The sequence below is a fragment of the Diplotaxodon limnothrissa genome, linkage group LG14 (genome assembly GCF_057381915.1).
Source record: "Diplotaxodon limnothrissa isolate DT_005_m linkage group LG14, D_limnothrissa_male_GT1.1, whole genome shotgun sequence".
Classification (NCBI taxonomy): Eukaryota; Metazoa; Chordata; class Actinopteri; order Cichliformes; family Cichlidae; genus Diplotaxodon; species Diplotaxodon limnothrissa.
The window spans coordinates 12,388,538-12,410,101 of record NC_140609.1 but is presented as its reverse complement, the minus strand read 5'-3'; the positions used below and the strand labels follow the sequence as shown (position 1 = coordinate 12,410,101).

The 21,564-nt window shown below is 39.0% G+C and overlaps 3 protein-coding genes across 3 annotated transcripts; 1 reads left to right on the top strand and 2 right to left on the bottom strand.

The window, feature by feature from the left end:
* The first annotated feature begins 1,106 nt into the window (after nucleotides 1-1,106).
* LOC146618506 (tripartite motif-containing protein 16-like protein) lies at nucleotides 1,107-2,780 on the top strand. The gene is made up of 2 exons (XM_085370687.1): nucleotides 1,107-1,421; nucleotides 1,539-2,780. The coding sequence occupies exons 1-2, from the start codon at nucleotides 1,107-1,109 to the stop codon at nucleotides 2,778-2,780; spliced, it is 1,557 nt and encodes a 518-aa protein (XP_085226813.1).
* Nucleotides 2,781-4,502: 1,722 nt separating this feature from the next.
* On the bottom strand, nucleotides 4,503-7,254 carry LOC146618505 (von Willebrand factor A domain-containing protein 5A-like). Its single transcript, XM_085371510.1, has 4 exons — nucleotides 7,248-7,254; nucleotides 5,373-5,527; nucleotides 4,727-4,850; nucleotides 4,503-4,620 (listed from the first exon to the last, which is right to left on the bottom strand). The coding sequence occupies exons 1-4, from the start codon at nucleotides 7,252-7,254 to the stop codon at nucleotides 4,541-4,543; spliced, it is 366 nt and encodes a 121-aa protein (XP_085227636.1). The 3' UTR covers nucleotides 4,503-4,540.
* Nucleotides 7,255-12,321: 5,067 nt separating this feature from the next.
* LOC146618504 (von Willebrand factor A domain-containing protein 5A-like) lies at nucleotides 12,322-17,212 on the bottom strand. Its single transcript, XM_085371509.1, has 12 exons — nucleotides 17,170-17,212; nucleotides 16,818-17,020; nucleotides 16,396-16,618; nucleotides 15,797-15,963; nucleotides 15,595-15,713; nucleotides 15,291-15,459; nucleotides 15,117-15,205; nucleotides 14,871-15,015; nucleotides 14,441-14,520; nucleotides 14,021-14,135; nucleotides 12,660-12,709; nucleotides 12,322-12,571 (listed from the first exon to the last, which is right to left on the bottom strand). Exons 1-12 carry the CDS (start codon nucleotides 17,210-17,212, stop codon nucleotides 12,322-12,324), a joined length of 1,653 nt encoding a protein of 550 aa, XP_085227635.1.
* Between the last annotated feature and the right edge of the window lie 4,352 nt (nucleotides 17,213-21,564).

The window sequence follows — 21,564 nt, the reverse complement described above, 5'->3', positions numbered from 1 at the left end:
GTGGCTACAACCGTAGCTTGCCTCCACCAGTGTATGAATGCGAGAGTGAATGAATAGTGGCATTGTAAAGCGCTTTGGGTGCCTTGAAAAGCGCTATTTAAATCCAATCCACTATTATTATTATCTCATGGAGTCATCAGTCTCATATCAGAGCAACTGTCAGCAGGAAGGGCTTCTGATATGAAACTGCCAAAATCACGCACGTGGACCATCACACTGTGGTGGTGCCATGTTACAAGGGAGCAGCTGAAAGTAGTTAGTTCATAAATGGGAGAATTAGTGCCTTCTTCACTATTTTGTAGATGAAGAGTTTCTAAAATATTCAGATGAGCCCATCTGACAATAACAACCACGCCAAAGTCACTTCCCCTTTCTTACTTATTCTTAGCTAAACTATACTATTTCTTCATATTCAATATACCTTAAATGGACTGGTACTTATATAACACTTCTATACTCTGTTTTGAGTGCATCTCCTGAGCCACAAGCATTCAGGTTCATTTGTTGCTTAGTAGTGTAGCATTTCACTAATTATTGGAGGAGTTTCAGTTATTAGTCATGATGGAAGAAAGGCTTTACCCATATTCTACAGCCGTTTCTACTATCTGAAATGTGAAGACGGGATAAACTTTAAGTCACTGGATTCATCAATATGAATTTAATAAACACAGCTGTTGTAAAAAAGGAAGGAAATGCCATGCCTTGGAAAGCAAAGTCTAGACGCTTTTCTTTCCAAGCTCCTTAGACTACGATGACCTGGATGACTGAGAACCTTCACAGACTAATACTGGATCACATTTTTTTTTGCTGTTTGGAATAGAAAAATTAAAAACATAAACATGCACAGGTGAACACCAAAAATTTATATATTAAAAGGTTATTGCAGGTTAACATGCCAAAGGAGTTCTAAAGAAAGAAGGAAGTCGACTCAGACTGCTCCCTGTCCTGGAATCTTTGATAGTTTGGCAGCTTTTCTTAGAAACAGGTTTCAGTGTTGCTTTTGTGCTGGCTCCTCCCCTTCCACAGACTCAGCTCACAGAATGCTGTGAGTTGAGTTGAGCTGCTTTTGCCCAATATCTGGTGATTCACTGCTGTTGAGAGGAGAAATGGCACAGAGACTAAATCAGTTGGATTCAGAGAAATTCTCTTGTTCAATCTGTTTGGAGCTACTGCAAATTCCAGTGACTATTCCCTGTGGACACAGCTACTGCTTGAACTGCATTAAAATCCACTTTGATGATGAGGACAGGAAGCAAATCCACACCTGCCCTCAGTGCAGGAAGACTTTCACACCAAGGCCTATCCTGGAGAAAAACATCTTGTTGGCAGAGCTGGTGGAAGACATGAAGAAAACTGGACCCCAGGCTATTCTGGCTGATCACTGCTATGCTGGACCTGAAGACGTGTCCTGTGATGTCTGTACTGGAATGAAGCTGAAAGCCAGCAAAACCTGTCTGGTCTGTTTAGTTTCTTACTGCAGGAAACACCTACAACCTCACCATGATGTTGCCCAACTAAGTAAGCATACACTTGTTGGGCCATTCAAGAAGCTCCAAGAGAACATCTGTTTTCGCCATAATGAGGTGATGAAGATTTTTTGTCGTACTGATCAGCAGACTGTCTGCTATCTCTGCTTGCTGGATGAACATAAAGGCCATGAAACGGTCCCGGCTGAAACAGAAAGGACAGAGAAACAGAAAGAGCTCGAGGTGAGACAACTAAAAATCCAGCAGAGTATCCAGAACAGAGAGAAAGATGTCAAGCTGCTTCAGCAACAGGTGGAGGCCATCATTAGCTCTGCTGATAAAACAGTGGTGGACAGTGAGAAGATGTTCACTGAACTGATTAGTCTCATTCAGAATAGAAGCTCTGATGTGAAGCAGCAGATCAGATCCAAGCAGGAAACTGAAGTGAATCGAGTCAAAGAGGTTCTGGAAAAACTGGAGAAAGAGATCGCTGAGCTAAAGAGGAAAGATGCAGAACTGGAGCAGCTCTCACACACTGAGGATCACAACCAGTTTCTACACACCTACCCCTCACTGTCAACACTCACTGACTCTACACCCTCATCCAGTATAAGCATCTGTCCTCAGAGGTACTTTGAGGATGTGACAGCAGCTCTTTCAGAGGCCAGAGATAAACTACAGGAATTTCTGAGAGAGAAATGGACAAATTCCTCACTAAAAGTCACTGAAAAGGATGCTCTGCTCTCACCACCAGAGCCAAAGACCAGGGCTGGATTCTTAAAATACTCCAGTGAAATCACACTGGATCCAAACACTGCATTTCCACATGTGTTATTATCTGAGGGCAATAGAAAAGCAACAAGGGTGAAACAAAAACAGGCTTATTTTCATCATCCAGATAGATTCAGTGGATGGGAGCAGGTCCTGAGTAGAGAGAGTCTGACTGGGCGTTGCTACTGGGAGGTGGAATGGAGAGGGGGAGGAGTCGGTGTAGCAGTTGCATATAAGAATATCAGAAGAATAGGGAAGTCATATGAATGTTTATTTGGTTTCAATGACAAATCATGGGCATTATGTTGTGACACAAACAGTTATGTATTTTGGCACAACAATGTACAAACTAAGCTCTCAGGTCCTCGGTCCTTCAGAGTAGGGGTCTACCTGGATCACAGTGCAGGCATTATGTCATTCTACAGCATCTCTGAAACCATGACCCTCCTCCACAGAGTCCAGACCACATTCACTCAGCCTCTCTCGGTTGGACTTTGGCTTTGGGTAGATGGAGTCACTGCAGAGTTGATTCAAATCAAATAGAAGGACAAGTTCATTTTGATCCCTGATCATTATGTATACCTCTAAATGAGGCTTTTTCTGAAGCATTCAGTGGGCGACAGATCTGAGAATAATTTTGCAGTGATTACAACTGTACTTATATTTATATAAATATAAATCAGAATTTGTTATTATAGCTAACATGAGTTAATGTGAGTTTAAATTATGCTACTTTTTATATTCAGCATACTTTAAATCATTAATCTGTCTAGTTTAGTCTGGTTAGTGGTTTTATTCTGTGTAACTCTGTGGCTGTCCTAGGCTAAGTGCAAAACATGCATTGGAGCTGTAAAGATTCATCTGTTAGTGAATGATTAGGCATTTTATTGTTTTATCATTTTACTCACAAAAGTAAAATAATGAGTACTCTGATTTCTAAAATGTAAAAAATAATTTTCCTTTTCATATATGATTGTAAACCTAATGTGGCTTCAACTTTTAAAATGTAACCAAAATTTGGATCCTGGAGTTGTTTGAGATTATAATGACAATTATATGGATATACTTTTCTTGCATTTATAGTTACAAATATGTGTGTATGTCTAAATTAATATAATTTTTCACGTAAAAATGTGATGTCACTTCATGATTTAACAATGAAAATGAAATAATACCAAATGATCTAAAAGCTACTTTCAGCTGCCCCTTTATTCACAAACAGTGATCACAGCAGGTAGCTCCCCATGTATGGAGAAGGTCAGGTATATGCTATGATTTCAAAATAAAAAATGATTACAATTAATACAAAGATAACAAGAACAGCAACATTCAAAAGAAAATGAGTGTTATATATCGAGGAAAATAAAAGAGGGATGAAATTGCATCATAAGTTTATAAAAAGAACAACTAAAGTACTGACTTTGAAATTGTGATTTACAAATACAAAACTGGTAGTATTTAAAAACATATCTTTTGTCATTTCTTCAGTACTTTGCCATTCATACCTCCCTGAAATGTAAAGTCAATTAAACTATTGACAAGTCTTTATTAGACCTAACACAGCTTTTCAGTTGGCATTCTTTTTACATTTGACTACAGTTCAACTCCAGCTACAGTCATAAGTAAGCAAACATGAACGAAGACTATGTGCTGCCTTAAGACGTTCAAGGATCAATCAGTGTCGATTACCAGAATGAAAGTGTTTTATGGATAAAATTGTAACTCCTGTGGGAAAAACAGAATGACGTTCTGTATGTTTTCATTTCAATTTGGCCATTAAAATATTACTTTTTTAAAAATAAAAGCTAGGATAGACTTTTTTGTTTAGAAGATGGTGTAAACACTGTAAATAGTTATTTTAAATGTTTAGCTCTATTCACTCCAATTTACTGAGGACCATCTTGAAAATGTCCTGAATTGAAGCCATTTTCAGAACTATAACAGGAAGGGAAAAGACTTCTTAGATTGGTTTTGGTGTTTCTGTGTGAAATCAGTAAAAGCATGAACATAATCGCCATCTAGTGGCAGAGAAAGGGAATTAAAACACTTGGTGAATGAGCTGCCACAGCAGTGGTCCAATCTTCTACTGTGTTAGGAGTATTCAGATAATTGTGCACATAACCAAAATATGGTACAAATTTCAAGTACCAATTAAGAACAACAATATATAGCAATTTTCATTTCATAACAAATAAACATGTAAAAGGGGTTGATGATATAAAACAGCTCTGTATCAAAGGCAGTGTGGAGTAAGCAGACCTGCTTCTGTTCACTCTGAAGATGAAGCTACTTTAAGAAAACCCTCAGAGTCCCAGAGCTTCTTTCTTCACGCTGCAACCCAGCAGGACATTTCCAGCATCCACACACTCTGACACACACGGTGCTAAAAACACAAAACAGATATTAAAATAATGATTGTGGGAGGAAAGCTGTAGAATGAAACAGTTTTTTAAAGCTGTTATTTTATCTGTTACAATCATTGCTAGTACCATTGTGAGCACAGAGCCACGAGGCAGCCTTCATAGCCAGAAGCTCCCACTCGTCCTTTGCATCCATCTTGAAACCATGAAGCCAGATCAGAGCCAGAATGGTGGCCCACACTTCACTGCTGGTCTAATTCCCCAAATCAAAATCAATCAAATAAACCAGACAGAACACACATTTTACTTTCTACAACCAGTAATATTACATATGTTTGTGTACTTCTTTGTCACACGGGGTCACCAAGGTGGGCAGCTCTGCATATTTGATTTGGCAGATTATTACACTGGATGCTCTTCCTGATGAAATCCCAAACAGTGATGTCATAAATGCTCTAAAATAATGTGCTGACATGTTTTTACAACAACTGATGAGGAAAATAATTTCTGCTGCCGTGTGGTTTCTGGATAATATCAGACGCTGGTGCAGCTCAGTGGGAGGTTAGGAGTGTGATTACCACCAGTGTTTTAGCTTCTGATATGCAGATGTTTATTCTCAGGCTGTGAGGCAGGCCTACGTTTAGTTTGACTTCATTTTATATGTTTTATGGTGTGTTTTTAATTATATCATGTGTTTTTGTTCAAATTATAGAATCAAATCTGTTTTATCTCACATCATCATTTTGTGTTAATATTTAAATTGACAGCAGTGCACCTTTTCAGGCTTTGACTTTTCCACCTCCTCGTTGGTCTGTCCCAGTGCAGCAGCCAGAGCTGGATCAAGCAGCCAGCAGCCAGACGCCTCCTGCAGGGAGACTAACTGCAGCAAAGGGTCTCTGGGTGGCTGCTCAGGAACAGCAGCTGGAAAATCTAAGATGCAATAAAAACAAAACCCGATTATGGTGCTAGATGACAAACAGAACTCTACATGATAACTCAGTGCATAAAACACCGCACTGTAAACTATGCAACAGATAAATATTGTTTTTCACTTGAAAATTACATCTTAAAAATGTAATCATTACATAAGAGCTCCACATCAAACATCAAATGTTTACAACTGTCTGAACTCACTAATAAAGATAAAAACTGTCAACACCACACCATCAGCTACCGTGGTCTTAATGAATACCATCTGAAAGTAATCAAACTGATGAGATGAAAGCTTGATACGATGTAAACTATGCATTTCACATACTATACTGTGAAAATATATCAACAATATATTAAATTCAGGGGCTTAAAACAGTGTTTAAATCCTTGTTTTCATTTGATCTACTGGAATATAAGACTAATAGATTATTCTATAGGAGAAAACTGGAAAACTCATTATCTAAGCAACTGAACTAAACATTGTACAGTCACTTCCACTTAGCGTTAAATTCCCTTCATGTCTACCAATATAAGAAAAATAGAAATGAATAAGTACTTAGTATTTTATTGTAACCCAGCAAATTGTAAATGATGGTTTGACAAATATTAAGAAAGTCCCTGAGCCCCCACTCTCGTGTGAGCGCTCTGTGACTGCCCTTGCTGCAAGTAAAACTGTGTGTTTCCACTCTCTGACTCTCTACTGAAGAAGTGTCTTTAGAATACATCTCTTGACAGACACATATTAAGAAAATAAAAATTTCCATCAGCTGACTTTAGACAAAAACTACATGTTAATTAAAATTAAATACATGATCTCAAGTTGTTACATTTCCTTCGTGCTTTTGCTGCCATCATTGTTCTTGGGTCTGCATCTGAAATTGTTAAACCATAAAAAAGTTTTTTGAGGTAATTACAGATAATTCCTTAAGATATAGTATCTAAATGCACAGATTTGTCAAAAATAGTCATATTAACTTACTCATGGCCATTGGAGCAAATATAGGTTTGGAGTCTAACTTATTAAAGAAAAATAAAACTGGCAACACCCCAGCATCAGTTAAAGTGGTTTTAATGAATACTATCTGAAGGCAATCAAGCTGATGAAATGAAAGCTTGATACGCTGTAAAGTATGTGTTTCGCATGTTTTACTGGGAAAATGTATGGCCAATAAATACATACATAAATACACATAATCAGATTAATTTAATATGATTTATTGGAATATAAGACTAAAAGATTATTCAACAGGAGAAAACTGGGTCTCAATATCAAAGTAACTGAACTAAACATTCTCCAAAAAGTTGATTCTGTTCATCTGGACGTAGCGTTTTGTGGGAGAAACGTTTCGTCACTCATCCAAGTGACTTCTTCAGTCTCAGCTGAGTCACTTGGATGAGTGACGAAACGTTTCTCCCACAAAACGCTACGTCCAGATGAACAGAATCAACTTTTTAAAGATTTACTTCCCTGGATGATTGAGAATGCATCAAGATGAACTAAACATTGTTATACAGTTACTTCCACTAAGCATTAAATTTCCTTCATATCTACTAAGACAATGCATGCTAATTTTTTTTCTTACTTTATTCTAACCCAGCAAATTATAACTGATGGTGTCACACCCATTAAGAAAAAAAGAATTTCTTTCAGTTGACCTTTTGAAAAAACACACATGTTAAAACTAAAATACATGCTCTCATTTTTTTTTAAACTTACCTTCCATTACCTTTTGTTTCCTCCCGTTCATGAAGAATCCTTTTTAATTGGTAAACACAAAGCAACATTTTTGAGGTAATTACACAGAATGCCTCAGCAATAGTATCTGAATGCATGAATTTCACAAAAACAGTCATATTCCAAGAAAAAAAAAATCATAACCTTTTCACTTCCCGATTTAATACAATGTAAGAAATGTGCACTATTGTGCCCCTCTGCCCTTAGCATACACACTCCATGATAATATTCTTTTGGCTGTCAGAGACACAAACATTCCCCTGACATACATGTTGCTATGGACCACATTACCAGCTCCTACATGTAATAGCTCACATCATTTCCTCTGTGTTTAACAGATCACAGAAATGGCCAAATTACAAGTACAAAATATGGATTCTCACATTCATGAAAGTTGATTTTTATTTTAGGGTAACCCTAACCCTTTCCCCCCCCCCAAATGTACAGATACACACATCTACACATTAACATAGACTGTGCAGATGTGTCATTTAGGTTTTACTTACCCTTTAATTTACACTCTATAATGTAAAAAATAAAGAAAGAATTAAACAAACAAAAAATAGAGTCAGTACATTTATCAGAATTTGTTAAAGAACACTTAATTACTGATGTGTTAAAATACAAATAGAAAACAAATAGTATAAAAGTATTTAAATGTACATCACTGTCACCTTTCTAATCCAAATCTTGATTTCTTGTAACAAATACTTTAAAGTCAATGTCATTTTTTGCTTTTGGATCATCTGAACCACACTCAGATATTCTGCTCTTAAACGTATCATTGTACTTCACATTCATCTCTTTATCTTTAAGGAAAGCAAATAACCATGAAAAAAACATTAATCTTATGATGTAATTTCTTCACATCATACTAAGTTTCTGGAGTCTTACAGCAGGTTAGACTATTACTACAATATTTAAACTATATTTAAATCTACATGTTGATAAACACCACCTATATTTAATCATTCAAGTTTGGACACATTGACTCATTAAAGGGTCTTTTTCATTGTTTTTACTCTTTTGTGCAGTTAAGAAGAAAACAGCTCTTTATTGAAGGAGCTACATATAGATATACGACCTTCTATGAATTGTAATAGAATCACATATTTAATATATTACATTTCTAATTATTTAATAATTCAAAAAAATTCACAGGAAGGAATTGTTTGCATGCCTTTAGTGGCTGACTAAGGACACAGCCAGTTACAGCAACTATCAAACAGCAAACAAATACTGCAGCAAATGTGCAGTAAATGTTCGACATTTAACATTTCAAATCAGCTCAAATACTAATATGTTTGTTTCTTTGTTTTGATTATCAGAAATGCACATGTGTGTAGATGTGTGTTGTCACTCAGCTTCTACTTACCTGGATCACCACGTAATGCTATGTAAAAAAAAAAAAAAAAATCCGGTTTAAAGTTTACAACAAGCTGAACAAATTAGAGAAAAATAACAACTGGCATTACCACAACCTCCATCTTTTAACTTTATTAATGAACCTTAAACAGGTTGAGGTTTTCAGGTAAAAAGCTCCACTTTGGGACACAGCCCATTACAAAGGCTATTAAAGCAAATACTGCAGCTATTTGCATTTAACATTTCAAATTAGTTCAAATACAAATGTGTTGGTTTCTTTATTTTTATTCTACAGAAATGCACGTGTGTGTGTGTGTGTGTGTGTGTGTGTGTGTGTGTGTGTGTGTGTGTGTGTGTGTGTGTGTGTGTGTGTGTGTTTAGATGCTTGTTGTTGCTCAGCTTTAACTTACCCCACCCAAGTGGAGCCAAACTTGGCACTATGCAAAAAAAAGAAAAAAAAAAAAACAAGAAAAAAACAAAACAGGCGGAACATATTAGAGAAAAATGAAAACGCCACATCCAGCTTTAAAATGTATTAATCAACCTCAAACAGGCTGAGGTTATCAGGTAAAAGTCTTCGCTTTGGGACAAAGCCCATTACAAAGGCTATCAAAGCTATATACAGTATTGAGCTCCTATGTAAACGATAAAAAAACAAAACGGCCCTGGATATGCAAATACAACACAAATAGTACAAACACCTATAAATATACACAATGTTTATCTGTTTAGTCTGATTGTTCCATTTTCATGTCATAACCAGAGATGGACAGTAACAAGTTACTGTAATCTGAATACTTTTTTCAAGTAACGAGTAAAGTAAGGGATTACTAATGCAAAAAAGGTAATTCGATTACTGATACTTTCCCGTAAGCACACTGCTTTACTCAAACCGTGATTTTTTTTTGTGAGTGTCTCATGACAATGACGTAAGCGAGTGTGACATTCGTGAGAACAGCTGTGTGCAGATCAACAAGGGATAATATATCAAGTGCGGGAGAGAGTATGAGCATGCAGTGCTTAAAATGTGAAAGTACTGACCTTACTTTGAGTTTGATTCCCATGCAGTGATTCCGTTCACTGCATGGGAAGAAACCTAATCTTCTTTTTACAGCGAAAAAACCCCTAAACTTCCAAGCAAGCAACGAGTATGCTACCACAGAATGGGAAATTCACAGAGAAAGTCTCCGATTCTTCAATTGACATGACCGCTGCGACACACCTGCACCAGGGCAAACTTCCGCCTGCCCCACTCCTGCTATACAGGTGAAAATAAGAGCAACAGGATCGCTAGTCCTTGATTTTACTCATTTTCTGCTGTGTTTTACTTGCATCTATTGAAAGAGTGAGTGTAAACACAAAAAACCTTATTTTATGTGCTGGAATGTGCAGAAAATAGGTTTAAATGTTAAACAAATTTCTTCCAGTCAGAGAATGTTGCATGTAATTTAACTTTTGCTTGATGCATAAAGTTAAAAGATTAAAACTCATAAAACAAGTTTTTGTTTTTTTGTTTTTTTTAAAAAGAGTTTTCCATTTGATTACATTTTATATGATGGATTATGCAGAAAAAGTAGAATTGGGCTGAAAGATCTATTGCTTTATCACCTATTCAGGTTGTAAATCATGTTTTTTTAAAAGTAACTAATTACTTTTGAAAATAGGTAATCAGTAAAGCAACAGGATTACTTTTTGGGGGAAGTAATGAGTAATTAGTTGCTGATTACCTTTTTCAAGTAACTTGACCAAAACTGGTCATAACTTTCCTGACATGTCTGCCAGTAAAATTTCCTCACCTGCATCCTGTTATCTGATTGGTCCCTGCTTTATGTATACATCATGCTTAAAACTCTAGTTTATGTAATTATCAATTTCTAATGTGTTCCCTAGTGTTTTTTCTTTCCACGTGGCCATTATGCATTAAGCACTGTCTGCCACAAAACCACTCAGCCTCGGATCATAATAAAAAAAAAAAATCTCCCCACAGGATCAGATAACAAAAATAAATAAACTGGTAAAAATAACTAAATAATTCTAATATTAATGCAGTGCCTCACATGTAGTATTATAAGTAGTATTTAAAGTGTAAAAGATGTTCACCAATATTCAGAAACTTAAACTCCCATGGAGTCCAGATGAAACATACAGGGAGTGCAGAATTATTAGGCAAATGAGTATTTTGTCCACATCATCCTCTTCATGCATGTTGTCTTACTCCAAGCTGTATAGGCTCGAAAGCCTACTACCAATTAAGCATATTAGGTGATGTGCATCTCTGTAATGAGAAGGGGTGTGGTCTAATGACATCAACACCCTATATCAGGTGTGCATAATTATTAGGCAACGTCCTTTCCTTTGGCAAAATGGGTCAAAAGAAGGACTTGACAGGCTCAGAAAACTCAAAAATAGTGAAATATCTTGCAGAGGGATGCAGCAGTCTCAACATTGCAAAGCTTCTGAAGCGTGATCATCGAACAATCAAGCGTTTCATTCAAAATAGTCAACAGGGTCGCAAGAAGCGTGTGGAAAAACCAAGGCGCAAAATAACTGCCCATGAACTGAGAAAAGTCAAGCGTGCAGCTGCCAAGATGCCACTTGCCACCAGTTTGGCCATATTTCAGAGCTGCAACATCACTGGAGTGCCCAAAAGCACAAGGTGTGCAATACTCAGAGACATGGCCAAGGTAAGAAAGGCTGAAAGACGACCACCACTGAACAAGACACACAAGCTGAAACGTCAAGACTGGGCCAAGAAATATCTCAAGAGTGATTTTTTTTTTTAAGGTTTTATGGACTGATGAAATGAGAGTGAGTCTTGATGGGCCAGATGGATGGGCCCGTGGCTGGATTGGTAAAGGGCAGAGAGCTCCAGTCCGACTCAGACGCCAGCAAGGTGGAGGTGGAGTACTGGTTTGGGCTGGTATCATCAAAGATGAGCTTGTGGGGCCTTTTCGGGTTGAGGATGGAGTCAAGCTCAACTCCCAGTCCTACTGCCAGTTTCTGGAAGACACCTTCTTCAAGCAGTGGTACAGGAAGAAGTCTGCATCCTTCAAGAAAAACATGATTTTCATGCAGGACAATGCTCCATCACACGCGTCCAAGTACTCCACAGCGTGGCTGGCAAGAAAGGGTATAAAAGAAGAAAAACTAATGACATGGCCTCCTTGTTCACCTGATCTGAACCCCATTGAGAACCTGTGGTCCATCATCAAATGTGAGATTTACAAGGAGGGAAAACAGTACACCTCTCTGAACAGTGTCTGGGAGGCTGTGGTTGCTGCTGCACGCAATGTTGATGGTGAACAGATCAAAACACTGACAGAATCCATGGATGGCAGGCTTTTGAGTGTCCTTGCAAAGAAAGGTGGCTATATTGGTCGCTGATTTGTTTTTGTGTTGTTTTTGAATGTCAGAAATGTATATTTGTGAATGTGGAGATGTTATATTGGTTTCACTGGTAAAAATAAATAATTGAAATGGGTATATATTTGTTTTTTGTTAAGTTGCCTAATAATTATGCACAGTAATAGTCACCTGCACACACAGATATCCCCCTAAAATAGCTCAAACTACAAACAAACTAAAAACTACTTCCAAAAACATTCAGCTTTGATATTAATGAGTTTTTTGGGTTCATTGAGAACATGGTTGTTGTTCAATAATAAAATTATTCCTCAAAAATACAACTTGCCTAATAATTCTGCACTCCCTGTATGAGGTTAACAATTGCGATATTTCTGCGCACAAGAGGTCCTTGAATCACTTTGCTGTTGACTTTGTTGACAGCAATGAAGGCAGTGAAAGAACTGCTCACTCCTGATTGGACACTGAGCTGCACCACTTTCTCGTTCACTCCTCCATCTTGCTGTCCTTTGCGATCTCTCGCTTCCATCTCCATGGAGCGAATCAGAGTCAGAGCACCCAACCTGTGGACTGTTAGTCTGCAGACAAGAACGAAAACATTACGGGGTCATAACGTTTGTCATTTTGCTACATTACATTTTGTTAACTACATTACATTTTTGTTACACTCTGGGTTTTACCTTTGACACTGGCACCCCAATAGATTCTTCCATATGCTAGAAAAATGCATGAAAATATACTACTCAGTGCTTTTGCACAAAACTATAACGATTTCCTTTCTAGACGGGGACTAAGGTTTATATAACATATAATACACAGATATATATAAAAATTTAAAAAAACACCCAGCACGCCCATGCGGGCGGTTTATCCTTCAAGCTCGGGTCCTCTACCAGAGGCCTGGGAGCTTGAGGGTCCTGCGCAGTATCTTAGCTGTTCCCAGGACTGCGCTCTTCTGGACAGAGATCTCCGCTCCGAGCCGGCACGCCTTCATATTTATCTGTCTCGCTCATGTCTGCGGTAGGCTTGCTTAGCATAGGGGGTCTAGCCTTAGGACCCTTACGCCATTGTCCGGCAGCCTCGCCTCTGTCAGTGCACCCCAGGGCAGCTGTGGCTACAATGTAGCTTGCCATCACCAGTGTGTGTGTATTACATGTTTGGAAAGCTGAACCATAGAGCCTTTATCCACAAATTGCAAACACATGGATCAGTGGTGACCAGCCAACCAAAATTATCCCATGAACACAGCAGATTCCTTAATGCTCCTCAATCTGCTTTCCCTGTCCTCATGACCTCTTGGGTGTGTTGTGCTGATGGCGTAGTGAGATCATATTATCTTATGCCACGTTAAACCCCTAATTAAAGATTGTGAAATCATTATGTAGTTTTAGTTTGCATTATGCTCCTGACTTAGAAGAAGGTGATAATTATTACAGTTATTAAACTGATTTGTATTACATTAGACTTCTAATCTATTGTGAATGAATGATATTGTTTTATGATGCATTATACTGCTGAGGTATAAGAAATACTGTTTTCAGAGAGTCATCGCCTTATTTGTCTGATTAGAAAAGAACAGAACATACTGCACAGGTAGCCAAGGTCATAACTTAGGCTCACTGAGAGAGAGAAAGAATGTGGATGTTTAGGTTTTATGACTTTGGAGGGGGGCTGAGGGTATAAGAATGTGAGAAACGCTCAGACACTATGAGATCTGGCGGACACCCTCCTGCGCTCATCTCCCCTCCGGATGGTTTATGCTCAAAAGTGTTTTATGGATTAATGAGAATTGTATGGAATAAAATGATTGTTGATTGAGCATTTATACACCGAGTGTTGTCCTTCCTTCAGCCCAAAGATCAAAAGAACTGGAGATTTTAACAGCATCAAACAAAAACCTTGGATTAGGTTTATTACCAATAATTAAACCAATAAAATAAGATGATGTAGTATCTTTTATGAATTTGTTAAATATGGTCCTTCATATGGTGTCATTATCCTCATTCATAATTGTGTTTATGTCTTACTTTTGGTTGCATCCTGTCAGTCCCTGTGATGAACTGAGCGTGACCTCCTCCTTCCTTGGCCATCCCATTAATGAGGGCAGAGCTGGCCCCTTCCCCAATCCCAAAAGAGAAACACCTGCAACACAACATGTCTGTGAAGGTTCTCAGTCATCCAGGTTATCGTAGTCTAAGAAGCTTGGGAAAAAAAGCACCTGGTCTTCTTTAAGTTTGTTTAAGTTTTCTTGAGGATGTTTCACAACTGACAAAGCTTCTTCAGTTCTAAGAGAAATTGCTCTTAGAACTGAAGAAGCTTTTTAGCTTGCTTTTCTTTCAAAGCTCCTTAGCCTGGAAATACAACAGTTTTCTTTAAATCCACAGAAAATTGTTGTATTTGCAGTTTTCTATGGAACTGTGTAGATATTCGTGTGTTTGTGGTTTTACCTGTGAGAACCTGAGTTCTTCTTCACCAGATCGATCACTTCTTTGGTGTTCCCCACCTCTCCATCAGTAAAGACAAACAGCTAAGAACATAACATGAAAAAAATAACCCACCTTTTTATATCAAAGTGGTTTTTATCTAGCTAATGTTTCTAAAGTCGGCAGTAAATTAATGTAAGCCAATGTGTATATTAGCTGTCACGGTTAACTGGGAATATAGGGCTGGCTGTAAATATGTTTGAAGGGCTCCAGGATTTCTTTTCTATGTCTAAGCATTTTCTGTCATTTTTCACACTCTGCTCTGTGTATTGGGGCTCAAGAACACATTTCCATGCAGCCAGAGATCAAACCACAAACGTTGTGATGAGCAGATTATCTGCTGCACAACCTGAGCCATAACCACCCTAGGAAAGTGTCCCACTGTATGTGTTACCTGTCTGGGCTGATTGGGAATGTAGGGCTGGCTGTAAATATGTTTGAGGGGCTGCAGGATCTCTGTTCCTCCAAGATCAGCCTCCATCTGCTCAACTTTCTTCAGAGCCTCCTCCATGGTCTGCTGGCTGTACTCCACACTCTTACTGCCATCACATAAACACATGCATCAAAAAAGCCATTCAGATATTTTAACCAAGACAGCATGGCCTTTCCTTGGGCTGGCTGATATGAGGGAGAGACTCACGGGAAGATGTGTTCATATATGGACCCAAAACTGTAAATGTTGAAATAGCAGCCCATTGGTAAGCTCTTCAACAGGAGCAGCAGAGTGTCATTAAGAGAACAGGGAAAAGATGGTGAGCCCACTGTGTAAGAGGAACATTAAAAAAGTGTTTTATAACTTTAACATCATAAGTACCCTGGCACTGCTCATCCAAGATTCCTGCTGCTCAGTGTTATTCGTAGCACAGTCCATACTTCCAGATCGATCCACTACGAACACAAACTCTCCACATGAAGCCATTGAAGACATCACAGACTGGGGTAACTCAGGGTACAGACTCACCATCACCACTGGATCAGAGAGCCTGAAAAGCGAGATAATTTTTTATTCTATTTTTTTTTAAACAACCCCACTTAGTGTTTATTCAAACATATATAACTCCTGAGTTGACGAGTAAAGATAATTAACTTTTTATTTGCAAATTGTAACTCATTTTCACTCACCCGGCTCAGCAGAGGCCTGTCCTGCCTCCACCACAGCAGTGGGCTGGTGGGCGTCTTTGTAATAAATCAGCAGTTCAACATCTCTGTCAAACTTGTGTCCTGCAGCCAGCTTGACCTGCACACCACAAACACATTCATATTTATTCATCAGTAATAAGTAACAACCACACACAGCAGACACATCAGCACTCTACCTACCGTGGCCTGGGTTTGATCAGTGTTGAGGTACTGCAGAGGGTCCAGGGAACAGTTGGACTCTACTTTAGAGATTGGACGAGGAGAGGACACTCGGGCAGAAAAAGACAGACTGTAGGGCACCAGAGAGGCTGGAACAGAAGTCACCTGGACACCTGCACCTTCACTACCTGTACTTGACATGAGATTGAATAAAAACCCTTTGATCCAGTTGTAACTTCAAATGATATCAAAAGAAATTCCGATAGTAAAATGCCATTATAATAAAAACTAAGGAGAAATCAAATAATTGAACATTTTTAAAGGCCAGAATCAATGCAAAATGAAACCCATCCCACAACATTTTTTCTGAGCTTGTAAACAAAGGTGATAATGAAAACAAAGTTATTTTGCAGTAAATTTTCCACCGAATATTTTTGTGTTATATTGAACTCATTGTCAATGTAACTTTTATATATCCATCACAACTTCTGAAAAAAAATATTTCTGTTTTATTCTAGAATTTTTATGTTTTTACAGACAGAAAAAGAGTGGAAATTTCCCCACCACCTTACATGCAGAAATGAAACTTTTTTCTGTTAAAGTGCCATCTGCTTTCCTACCCTGAGGTTGGTATCGAGGGTTGAGCACAGCAGGCAGACAGAACCTCAGACCATCATCAGCTTGCACAGCCAGCTCAGTGACGTACTCCAACCTGATGGAGGCGCTCTCTCCTGGAGGCAGACTGCCCACACTCAGAGAGAATATATCTGGACTCTCATCACTCTCCTCCAATAGGAAGGCCTGCTGACCGGAGCTCAGAGCATCATCATACTCCTCACGAGCCTGAAGCACAGGTGACACATGTCAGTGACATTCACTGTGATGGGAGTGTGTGAATGTGTGTGTGAATGGGTGGGTGGCTGGATGTGTAAAGTGCTTTGGGGTCCTTAGGGACTAGTAAAGCGCTATACAAATACAGGCCATTTACTGTGTTTATTTTGAAGCTCACTTATAATCAGGTTATATTTACTGTCCAGCTCACCTTCTGTTTCTCCTTCACCTCAGCTACAATCTGTGTCTGTCCAACCTGAGCACTGAAATGACAGACAGCAGCATCTCCAGGCAGAGGGAAGACAAAAACAGCCTCTAATGGTTTGTCCTCCTTGTTCTCGTAGTTCAGAGTGGAGACCACTGTAGCCACATGGTCCCTCACCTCCAGCTCCACCTCAATGCTCTTCAGAGGAACTGACAGAGAAACAAAATCATCCAAGCTAGTAAATGCTAATTCAAGTCAAAATCTGCTCTTCCTCGTGTTCATTCATGTCTCCATGCATCTTTAAGGAACGTTTTGATGTGTATGAGCATAAATGTTTTGATGTTTATCTGGCTCTTACCTGCTTCCTTCTGGGAATTTAGCAGACCACAGGATCTATTCATTGTATTCTATACAAAAGACAACCACCACAGAGATTTAATTTAAATAACTGTTAAAAATAAATCATTAAACTAATGTTTCTGTGATTTTGGTACCAGAATTCAAATATGATTAAGGTGGATGAATCTAATCTGGCCTTTCCCCAAATGTCCTTACATATAATTCGGATTAATGATGCACTTAGAGTTTAATAGTAAAAGTGAAAACAACAACAACAACAACACATGGATCATGGGAAAGCACATTTATCGGCTGAATGATTTTACAAGCTGAAAATTATTCTAATCAATTTTTAACCTGGGCAGCACGGTGGCACGGTGGTTAGCACTGTTGCCGCACAGCAAGAAGGTCCTGAGTTCAATTCCAACATCAGGCCGGGGTCTTTCTGTGTGGAGTTTGCATGTTCTCCCCGTGTTTGCGTGGGTTCTCTCCGGGTACTCCGGCTTCCTCCCACCGTCCAAAGACATGCAGCTTGAGGGGATAGGTTAATTGGAAACTCCAAATTGCCATTGTGCGAATGGTTGTCTGTCCCTGTGTGTTGGCCCTGCGACAGACTGGCGACCTGTCCAGGGTGTACCCCGCCTCTCGCCCTATGACAGCTGGGATAGGCTCCAGCGCCCCCCGTGACCCTGAAAAGGATAAGCGGAAGCGAATGAATGGATGGATGGATGGAATTTTTAACCTACACCACAATTGTCAAGAAAGTAATGTACAACACAAAACAGGAAATTATGAGGGAGCATTTTTCATAAAACACTCACAGAATGCTTTACAGAATATAAAACAATAGATCAGAATCAGAAATAAAAAAGAAAAAAAATAAAACAAACAGAAATGGCAAAAGGTTTGAACAAACTAAATAAAATAGCAGGTAGGAAAGTTTGAGATCAATATCTAAATGGTACAGTGCCTTGTATAGAGGATGGGAGTAAAGCATTCTTGTCTCTTTCAGTGTTTTTGAGACCCAGAATTATAGGTCTCAAATGAACTGAGATGACAGAATGATGTCTTTTTCAAGGTCTGACCGCATAAATCTCTGTTTTCTTTTCTTGTTATTGTTTTAATATAACCAGCAAGTTGCATTACAAAGCCCAGAAAGTGACATTTCTACATATGTTTGTATGTATGCGTTTCAAGGTTGCACTGTGTGCAGGGTTCCTGCACTCATCTTGCAACCACAGACTGTGAAAGAACAAAGTTACTCTTCCAGCTCAAAGTGTTTGAAAGAAATTGGGTGGTGGCTTTCTTGTGTACCTCCTGTGGTTGGAAAGAAGCATCGACATTTGTTTCTCATGAACACTTTAAAATGTGTGAAACCGCACTTTGTTCTTTGCAGCCAAACCTGTTCTTGTTACTAATTTGGCATCACTGTGTTGAACTGGGTCACACTATGCACTTTATTGTGCATAGTGTGACCCAAATTGTGGTATTTGACAGCAACGTTCCTCGTGGCCAACTTCGTGATGCCTTTGGTTCCCTTACCAGCTCCCTTTCTGACATTGTTAGCAATCTGGGCGTGTTGTTTGACAGCTCGTTCAAACTCGATAAACAAGTGTCTGCTGTAGTTAGATCTAGTTTCTACCAACTCCGTCTCATCTCTAAGGCTAGGCAGTATGTTCCGCATAAGGACCTGGAAAAGCTCATGCACGCCTTTGTGACCTCAAGGCTGGATTACTGCAACTCACTTTATTTTGGTCTTCATTCAAAATTCTGCAGCACGCATTCTGACCAGAACTGGGAAGTTTGCCTGTATCACTCCTGTTCTAGCTGACCTGCATTGGCTACTCATAAAATACCGCATCCAATTTAAAATACTACTGCTTACATTTAAAATTACCAACAACACAGCACCGAGCTACCTTAAGGAACTCCTTAAATCATATGTTCCTGCCAGAGCATTAAGATCATCTACTGGGTTACTCTTGGTGCAGCCTAGATCTCGGCTGAAGTCTAGAGGTGACCGGGCGTTTGCCCTGGCTGCACCAGAGTTGTGGAATAACCTTCCAATTGTGATGCGGCCGTCTGATTCCATCTAATCTTTTAAATCACGGTTAAAAACCTATTTGTTTAATCTCGCCTTTCCTGCTTGTTAATGCTCGCACCTGACTTTTAGACTTACTCTATTTTTTCTTATGTTTTTATTTTGATATGCATTTTATATTACCCCTGTGTATTAGTGGCATTGACCTGTGAGTATATTTGATACTTTGCTAAGGCCTTATAATACTCGTGTTACTTCTCTGTCTCTTATGTTAAGCACTTTGGTATACCGCAGGTTTTTAAATGTGCTCTATAAATAAAGATTGTTGTTGTTGTTGTTGTAGACAAGTCCTAAAACTAGGCCTTCATATTTTTTGATTTTTAACAGTGCACTGAGATTTTTTGTTCGGCAATTTTCTTTTTTTCAAGCAGGCCTGCAATATCTGGATTGAAAGCACTACACAACATGTTGAACAATCGCAAGTGAGCTTCTCCAAAATTAAAATGGGCTCAGGAGAAAGCCACTTATTTGGGACAATCAGAAAACAAGTCCCTGTCAAAAAGGATTCAGCGAGGTAATCCAGTCTAAATTTTCTTTTCTCCTTTTTTGAAATGACGTCATTGCTGGCAGTAGAAACTTATTGCATCACAAGAGGTTCTACTGTCAGCAAATAAAAAATGGGGACTGACTGGACTGACAAAAGCTTAACTGACTTGACACCAGTATGCAAGATTGCACCTCCACCCAGACAGTGACAAAAGGGTGGATGTATGTATGTTTCTTTTTACAGGAGTAGAAAGGTGACAGCAACAGGTTGCATGGGCTTTTGGGCCGTGCTGACTTAACCTTTTAATTGCCACTTTCTGTGTCTTTGTGAATTTACCAGCAGTGTGTTATTCATGACCTTGTATTGTTTACAGTGCAGAGGTCACTGTGAGAAAGTGTGCATACAGATGCGCTGCGCTAACATCTACATCACTTTTTCCACAGCATAGGGTTAATCGTGGGATCTAATCACATGATTTACAGCAGGACATACCACTTGCTAATGTTTTTTTCTTACAACAGGGCCTGGAGTGAAGCTACTCCAGGGGAGAAGCCCTGGAATTTTTAAGAGACAATGCACAACTTTATTGTGCATGTCTAATTGTGCTAAGCTGACAGAAGGCAAAAGAGGGTTGTCCGGGGGAAGTTTTCATTTTTAAATTGCAGAGGCTGTGACATGAGGGATATGGAAGGATTGACTGAGGTGCAGATGCAGACCATGACTGGGAGAGAAGTAGTGATGGTAAATTTGATTCTTTTAGGGAGGCAGGCCATTTTTACTGAATCGAGTTTTAATGAGTCACTCACCAAAGTGAATCGGATTTTTTGAGTCATTTGATTCACTGAGTCAGTTGACCAGAGAGTGCAAAAAATTTACATTTTCACTCAAACTTAATTTGTTTCTCTTTTCATGTAAATCCCACTGCTAAGATGAATGATTCTAAAAAAAACAACTATTTTATAAAGCAAAAACATTTCTAAAATTAAGCAATTTCCTATCAAAATTGCTTAATAAACATTTATTTTGTTTATTTTTATTTTATTAGTATTTTCCTTAAATGTGTTAAATATATATTTTCTCATCTAAATGTCCACTGAGCTGTGAGCCAGGGGGCGGTAATGCGGTTGCCAACCAAGAAGAAGAAGAAGAAGCTGTGAGCCAGGAGGGAGGGGGTGAGTGAGTGAGTGATTCGTTCGCTCGCCCTATGATTCAGCACAGGAGGGAGGGGGTGAGCGAGTCCTGAGTGATTCGCTTACGCTTAAGATTCAGCACAGGAGGGAGGGGGTGAGTGAGTGAGTGAGTGAGTGAGTGATTCGTTCGCTCTATGATTCAGCACAGGAGGGAGGGGGTGAGTAGCTCAAATGTGCTGTTAGCATGTTAGCAGAGCGATGCTACTGTGAACCGAGGAGCTATTTTCTTGATGTGAGCTTCTACTCAGGGTTTTTTCTTCCAGTTCAGAGCAGAAATGCTTTTGTTAAGAAACTGGCCGTTGTTCCCCCCCCACAATTTTAATTATAAGCTAGATATATTTCTACTAAGCAAATTAGTTTGCTAACAGAAACAGGGATGAGTCAGTGAGTCAGTTGGGCTTGTGAATCATGATTCACGAGTCAGTAAAGTGATTCTCGAGTATTGAACGATTTGTTCACGAATCGAACATCGCTAGAGAGAAGGCTTCAAGAGGACCATTGAGAAGCAGGAACCATCTCCAGGACAGCAGACAAACGACAGTGGGCTGCACCACTGGGCTTCCAAAGGATTGTCACGAGGAGATTTCGCACAGCAAAATCTTAAATAAAATGAAAGAGATTTCGACGTTGAGGAAG

Excerpts from the sequence above, each read along its gene's own strand:
- LOC146618506 (XM_085370687.1), top strand. The coding sequence starts at position 1,107 with ATGGCACAGAGACTAAATCAGTTGGATTCAGAGAAATTCTCTTGTTCA. Across the intron at positions 1,422-1,538 it reads ACGTGTCCTGTGATGTCTGT|CCATTCAAGAAGCTCCAAGA; the intron begins ACTGGAATGAAG and ends ACACTTGTTGGG.
- LOC146618505 (XM_085371510.1), bottom strand. Across the intron at positions 4,851-5,372 it reads AAAAGTCAAAGCCTGAAAAG|ACCAGCAGTGAAGTGTGGGC; the intron begins GTGCACTGCTGT and ends TTGGGGAATTAG. Across the intron at positions 4,621-4,726 it reads GTGGCTCTGTGCTCACAATG|CACCGTGTGTGTCAGAGTGT; the intron begins GTACTAGCAATG and ends TTGTGTTTTTAG.
- LOC146618504 (XM_085371509.1), bottom strand. The coding sequence starts at position 17,212 with ATGAATAGATCCTGTGGTCTGCTAAATTCCCAGAAGGAAGCAG. Across the intron at positions 15,964-16,395 it reads CCCTCGATACCAACCTCAGG|GTAGTGAAGGTGCAGGTGTC; the intron begins GTAGGAAAGCAG and ends TGTCAAGTACAG. Across the intron at positions 12,572-12,659 it reads TCAAAGGTAAAACCCAGAGT|ACTAACAGTCCACAGGTTGG; the intron begins GTAACAAAAATG and ends TCTTGTCTGCAG.